The sequence below is a fragment of the Silurus meridionalis genome, chromosome 5 (assembly GCF_014805685.1).
Source record: "Silurus meridionalis isolate SWU-2019-XX chromosome 5, ASM1480568v1, whole genome shotgun sequence".
Lineage (NCBI taxonomy): Eukaryota > Metazoa > Chordata > Actinopteri > Siluriformes > Siluridae > Silurus > Silurus meridionalis.
The window spans coordinates 28,429,269-28,436,768 of NC_060888.1; the positions used below are offsets into that span (position 1 = coordinate 28,429,269).

General features: G+C 43.2%; 1 protein-coding gene and 1 long non-coding RNA gene across 2 annotated transcripts in view; one reads left to right on the forward strand and one right to left on the reverse strand.

Annotated features, from left to right (window-relative positions):
* LOC124386112 overlaps positions 1-3,759 on the forward strand; it is a 9,284-nt gene extending 5,525 nt beyond the window's left edge. Inside the window, exons 2-3 of the long non-coding RNA XR_006925847.1 lie at positions 269-461; positions 3,738-3,759. This is a non-coding gene — a long non-coding RNA (uncharacterized LOC124386112). The remainder of the gene's footprint in view (positions 1-268; positions 462-3,737) is intronic.
* The window catches only part of psmd13 (proteasome 26S subunit, non-ATPase 13), a 14,923-nt gene continuing 7,626 nt past the window's right edge, over positions 204-7,500 (reverse strand). Inside the window, 11 exon segments of the mRNA XM_046849763.1 lie at positions 204-390; positions 467-583; positions 2,223-2,303; positions 2,600-2,662; positions 2,886-3,011; positions 3,185-3,255; positions 3,812-3,983; positions 4,119-4,198; positions 4,326-4,373; positions 6,678-6,732; positions 7,009-7,047. Of these exon segments, the coding sequence (XP_046705719.1) occupies positions 295-390; positions 467-583; positions 2,223-2,303; positions 2,600-2,662; positions 2,886-3,011; positions 3,185-3,255; positions 3,812-3,983; positions 4,119-4,198; positions 4,326-4,373; positions 6,678-6,732; positions 7,009-7,047 (948 nt within the window). The 3' untranslated portion in view covers positions 204-294.

A 7,500-nucleotide genomic window follows, 5' to 3' on the forward strand; every position in this document is an offset into this window, starting at 1 on the left:
TCCACACATCTGCACTGTGTGTTTAAAGGAAGAGTGTGTGCACCTGTGCAGGTAATAACTACACACTCCAGCTGTGCACATCCCCAAACACCAGCAATCACATCTGCATGATCAGAACATCTGAGCTGATATCAGAGAAGCAGATAAACATGGCGGCTGGAGGACGTCCAAACAGTGAACAGAAACAGAATGAACACAGAAGCTACATGAAAATGTCTTTATTGAAATCTGGAAGGTCACATGCCAACATGCAGGACAGGTAATAAAGGTGTGTGTGTGTGTGTGTGTGTGTGTTTATGTAAGAATGTCCTGAGCCTGATGCTCCACCAGCACAGCCATGCTCTTTACATCTCCACACCAGAAATCCAGACGCTCCTTCATGCCCTTGATCTGCACAAACAATACACCACTGAGAGTCTCCTTCTGATCGTGTGTGTGTGTGTGTGTGTGTGTGTGTGTGTGTTACCTGTGGAAGATCGAGAACTCGCGGTTGTACCCAGGTCATCTGAACTTTCTGATCCACTTCGTCAATGTTTCCTCGCAGAAGACCCACTGACAGAGCTTTCATCACCAACAGCTCCACCTGACACACACACACACACACACACACACACACACACACACACACACACACACACACACACACACACACACACACACACACACACACATTATATATACAGTGAGGAAAATAAGTATTTGAACACCTGAGAAAGTCAATGTTAATATTTGGTACAGGAGCCTTTGTTTGCAATTACAGAGGTCAAACGTTTCCTGTAGTTTTCACCAGGTTTGCACACACTGCAGGAGGGATTTTGGCCCACCTCCACACAGATCTTCTCTAGATCAGTCAGGTTTCTGGCCTGTCGCTGAGAAACACGGAGTTTGAGCTCCTCCAAAGATTCTCTATTGGGTTTAGGTCTGAGACTGGCTAGGCCACGCCAGAACCTTGATATGCTTCTTACAGAGCCACTCCTTGGTTATCCTGGCTGTGTGCTTGGTCATTGTCATGTTGGAAGACCCAGCCTCGACCCATCTTCAATGCTCTAACTGAGGGAAGGAGGTTGTTCCCAAAATCTCACAATACATGGCCCCGGTCATCCTCTCCTTAATACAGTGCAGTCGCCCTGTCCCATGTGCAGAAAAACACCCCAAAGCATGATGCTACCACCCCATGCTTCACAGTAGGGATGGTGTTCTTGGATGGTACTCATCATTCTTCTTCCTCCAAACACGTTTAGTGGAATTATGACCCAAAAGTTCTATTTTGGTCTCATCTGACCACATGACTTTCTCCCATGACTCCTCTGGATCATCCAAATGGTCATTGGCAAACTTAAGACGTGCCTGGACATGTGCTGGTTTAAGCAGGGGAACCTTCCGTGCCATGCATGATTTCAAACCATGACGCCTTAGTGTATTACCAACAGTAACCTTGGAAACGGTGGTCCCAGCTCTTTTCAGGTCATTGACCAGCTCCTCCCGTGTAGTTCTGGGCTGATTTCTCACCTTCCTTAGGATCATTGAGACCCCACGAGGTGAGATCTTGCATGGAGCCCCAGTCCGAGGGAGATTGACAGTCATGTTTAGCTTCTTCCATTTTCTAATGATTGCTCCAACAGTGGACCTTTTTCACCAAGCTGCTTGGCAATTTCCCGTAGCCCTTTCCAGCCTTGTGGAGGTGTACAATTTTGTCTCTAGTGTCTTTGGACAGCTCTTTGGTCTTGGCCATGTTAGTAGTTGGATTCTTACTGATTGTATGGGGTGGACAGGTGTCTTTATGCAGCTAACGACCTCAAACAGGTGCATCTAATTTAGGATAATAAATGTAGTGGAGGTGGACATTTTAAAGGCAGACTAACAGGTCTTTGAGGGTCAGAATTCTAGCTGATAGACAGGTGTTCAAATACTTATTTGCAGCTGTATCATACAAATAAATAGTTTAAAAATCATATATTGTGATTTCTGGATTTTTTTAGATTATGTCTCTCACAGTGGACATGCACCTCGATGACAATTTCAGACCCTCCATGATTTCTAAGTGGGAGAACTTGCAAAATAGCAGGTGTTCAAATACTTATTTTCCTCACTGTAGATATATAAAACTCTAAAATAGCTGCAAAATTATTGATGCTTTCTGCTCTAAGAGCAAACACACACACACACACACACACACACACACACACACACACACACACACACACACACACACACACACACACCTCATTTACTGGAACCTTGGTGCTCTGAGAGATCTCCTGGAAGGTCAGTTGTCTGTGATTCGCTGGTCTGGTGAAGGTCATCTAGAGAATGAGACAGAGTGTAGTCATGTGATCAGACACATGACACAATACCACAAAACTACACACACACACACACACACACACACACACCCCAAATCTCCATAAAACCACACACACACACACACCTCCATAAAAGGTAAAACTCACAGAGAATGGATTTCAGTACAACGTGCACACACGCACACACACACACACACACACACTGCAGAGAATACAACACACACACACAATAGATTGAACAGTGTAAAAAGAAGAAGCTCCTTTAAAGTTAATTCATGACAAGAGAAAGATTTTACCTCCATCACACACAACAGCTGGATCTTCTTCATCAGTTTGGCCTCCTGAGCAGCAAGATCAGGCTGAGGAACACACACACACACACACACACACACACACACTGAATTATTGAATCCTCTCCCTCTCTAATTTGCAAACATTTCTCTCACTTTCTCACACACACACGCAATCCTTTACTTTCTCTCTTTCACACACACACACACACACACACACACGCAATCCTTTACTTTCTCTCTTTCACACACACACACACAAACACACACACACTCTCTCTCTCTTTCTCACCTGTTGACCCCAAGCTGATTTTAAAGCTTGAAACTTCTCCACGTTCCCGGAGTTGAAGGCAAATAGCGTCTCGATCAGCCACTGTTTATCCGTGTTCTTCAGAGACTCCAGTACAGGGTGCATCAGCTAAACCAGGTCACACACACACCATCATCACCACCACCATCAAACACTCCACTACACACTGCTATTACCCAAAACTGACATCACTGTACACACTACAGAGACTAATCCACATCTGTGTGTGTGTGTGTGTGTGTGTGTGTGTGTGTGTGTAAGACTTTGGACCAATCACGTACCAGCTCTCCAAAATTGTACACACCCTCTCCAAGCAGGCCAGCCAATCCCAGAGTAAAGGCTCTCTCTGCTGCTCCGCCCCTACGGAGACGATACGACATGAAATATGTTAATGATCACATGATCGTCAGGTTTAACCGTTTATTCACACGTATGTGTTTCAAGCAGAGCGAGAAGCAATTTATATATATTTATATATAATTCTATCACTCCACTGCCACCAAACCCCCTGCCACCAAACTCCCTGCCACCAAACCCCCTGCCACCAAACTCCCGCTCCTCTGCCACCAAACTCCTTATCAACAAACTCCCACTCCACTGCCACCCATACTACCCTCTATCCTGCTACTGTACTGCCCCATACTCCCCACAATACCAAACTACTGTACATATTCTGAATTTTTATTGCCCCACACTTACCCCAACACTCATTCCACCACCACACACCACAAATAAATATTTCTGCCAGAGTGCCATGCAAGACTTGGGCTCTACATTTTATGTAATTAATTTAAGAAATGACATTTGTTCTTGAAAGTGGTGAGAGAAAGTAAGGTGTGTGTGTGTGTGTGTGTGTGTGTGTGTGAGAGAAAGGTGAGGTGTGTGTGGTGAGGTGTGTGTGGTGTTACCTGGCAGGTCTTTAACATCCACACAGCCCAGGTAGTGCAGAGCGTCTTTATAATACAGAGCGTGGTTCCCAATGATGCGGTAATATTTACTGGACAAGTCGTAAAAGCGCCCGTGTACAGACGTCACCCCCGGCAACGCATTCAGCATCTCCTCTACCTCCTCAATCAGTTTCTGCTCTCACACACACACACACACACACACACACACACACACACACACACAATATGTAATAATACAAATATAACAGCTTTAAACTATATATATTGTGTGTGTGTGTGTGTGTGTGTGTGTGTGTGTAGCACTGACTTTAGTAGCAGGCAAGTCGTTGATGTCGAGCTTCAGACTCCCGATCACAGTCTTACACAGAATCACTGCCTCATCACTGCCTTCACCTGATTCCATCACACACACACACACACACACACACACACACACACACACACACATAACATAACATAAGGAGAACCCCACACACACAGACTCACTACAGTAGAGTAGAGTGATATTCATCACTCACTTTCTCCTTTGTCTTCTCCAAGAACACAATGGCAGTGTTGGGATCTAAGAAAAAGGAGCAACAATATCTCTGTTTATAACTACACACTATCCAGAGAGAGAGAGAGAGAGAGAGAGAGAGAGAGAGAGAGAGAGAGAGAGAGAGAGAGAGAGAGAGAGAGAGAGAGAGAGAGAGAGAGAGAGAGAGAGAGAGAGAGAGACAGACAGAGAGAGAGAGAGAGGGAGAGAGAGAGAGAGAGAGAGAGAGAGACACAGATGGACAGGAGAGAGAGAGACAGAAAGAGAGGGAGAGAGAGAGACAGAGAGGGAGAGAGAGAGGGAGAGAGAGAGAGAGAGGAGAGAGAGAGACAGAGAGAGAGAGAGAGAGAGAGAGAGAGAGAGAGAGAAGAGAGAGAGAGATACCTGATATCTGTCTGACCACATGGAGGAGGATTTCCACTAATGATAGAGGTTAATTCTACAGGAGAAAAACAGAAGATGTATTATTGTTATTAATGTAGAAGATAAAACACTTGGGGGATGGTTTATAAATAAATAAATAAATTAATTAATTAATTAATTAATAAATACTGGACTGTTTATTCATTTTCTGTGTAGCTGTTATAATCCTTTCAGAGTGTTGTTTTATTGTTTGTAATAATTTTGGGATTTTATGATTATTACAAGGTTATAAAACCACAACTGTACAAATCACACACACACACACACACACACACACACACACACACACACACACACACACACACACCTGTGTTCAAAGTCATTGATGAAGTTCTCGTAGAGCTGTAAAGAAACAAACAAACAGAGAGACACTGAGAGACATGAGGAGAGACACAGCCTTGGTGTGATTATTGACCAGTCGTTCTTTTGAGTCTCATGTGAATAATATCACCAGGATCTCCTTCTTTCACCTTAGAAATATTGCTAAAATTAGAAATATGATGTCGTTACAGGATGCAGAAAAACTAGTTGATGCTTTTGTAACATCTAGATTAGACTACTGTAAGGCTTTACTGTCTGGGTGTTGGAGTAAGTGCAGAAATAAGCTTCAGTTAGTTCAGAATGCAGCAGCAAGAGTCCTCACTAGATCTAGAACATATGAGCACATCAGCCCTGTTTTAATCATCTACACTGCTCCCAATTACATCTCACACTGATTATAAAATACTACTACTGACGTATAAAGCACTTAACGCTCTCACGCTGCAGTATCTGAGTGAACTTCTGTACCAGTATGATCCTCCACGCCTACTTAGATCAAAAGGTGCAGGCTATTTGTTGGTACCTCAAATAATGAAGACTCCAGCAGGGGGCAGATGTTTCTCTTATAAACCCCACAGTTATGGAACAACCTTCCAATCAGTGTTGGGACTCAGACACAGTCTCAGTGTTCAAGTCGAGGCTGAACACATATTTATTTAGTGGAGTCTTTAGTCAGTAGGTGTTTGTGAGGTAAAGGAGCAGATCTGGAGGGATCATGGATATGGAGTGTTTGGTGAACTGGGATATTTGGATGCTGTCGTCTCCTCACTCTCACACGTTCACTCAGGTTTGTTGATGGTGGTGTGGTGGGTCGTCTCTTATCCCAGAGATCCTCATGTCTGTGTTTCCTTCTGCTTCTCCCTTTTAGTTCTGCTGCCAGTGAATCTCACCAGAGTCCAAACTGCACAGTGACATTAACTTTCATACAACAATCAGGAGACTTAATAATCCATATCCTTCTCTTCCTGTCACCCTCTCTCTCTCTCTCTCTCTCTCTCTCTCTCTCTCTCTCTCTCTCTCTCTCTCTCTCTCTCTCCTTCTGAGGTTACAGTGATCACTGTTCCTGCTCCTCTTTCTCCTCAGATCTTCCCACTTTGTCCTGGTCTGCCTCTGGATGATTTTTTTCTTCGACAGGAGGCGACTCTGTGCAGCTGAAAATGTTGCTCATCAACGCTTTCATGGTTCCATGAAACTCCGGAGTAAGAACAGGAGCTTTGAGGATTTGGACTGTAGTTAATATCAACAGTCTGCTACACTGACTCAGGACTACAGTTTGCTCTGATCTCCATCACTGCTCCTCAACATCGTTTATCTGTAATAAATGGACATTCGGTGGAACCCAGATGAGGATGAGGTTCCCTCTTGAGTCTGGTTCCTCTCAAGGTTTCTTTCTTCTGCATCTCAGGGAGTTTTTCCTTCACCACAGTCTCCACCGACTTGTTCATCAGGGACAAACTTACACTTATAAAGAACATCTTCATTTTTATCTCCTGAGTGAGAGAGAGAGAGAGAGAGAGACAGAGGGAGAGAGAGAGAGAGAGACAGAGAGAGAGAGAGAGAGAGAGAGAGAGAGAGAGAGAGAGATACCTGATATCTGTCTGACCACATGGAGGAGGATTTCCACCAATGATAGAGGTTAATTCTACAGGAGAAAAACAGAAGATGTATTATTGTTATTAATGTAGAAGATAAAACACTTGGGGGTGTTTTAATAAATAAATAAATAAATAAATAAATAAATAAATAAATAAATACTGGACTGTTTATTCATTTTTCTGTGTAGCTGTTATAATCCTTTCAGAGTGTTGTTTTATTGTTTGTAATAATTTTGGGATTTTATGATTATTACAAGGTTATAAAACCACAACTGTACAAATCACACACACACACACACACACACACACACACACACACACACACACCTGTGTTCAAAGTCATTGATGAAGTTCTCGTAGAGCTGTAAAGAAACAAACAAACAGAGAGACACTGAGAGACATGAGGAGAGACACAGCCTTGGTGTGATTATTGACCCGAGTCGTTCTTTTGAGTCTCACGTGAATAATATCACCAGGATCTCCTTCTTTCACCTTAGAAATATTTCTTAAATTAGAAATATGATGTCGTTACAGGATGCAGAAAAACTAGTTGATGCTTTTGTAACATCTAGATTAGACTACTGTAACGCTTTACTGTCTGGGTGTTGGAGTAAGTGCAGAAATAAGCTTCAGTTAGTTCAGAATGCAGCAGCAAGAGTCCTCACTAGATCTAGAACATATGAGCACATCAGCCCTGTTTTAATCATCTACACTGCTCCCAATTACATCTCACACTGATTATAAAATACTACTACTGACGTATAAAGCACTTAACGCTCTCACGCTGCAGTATCTGAGTGAACTTCTGTACCAGT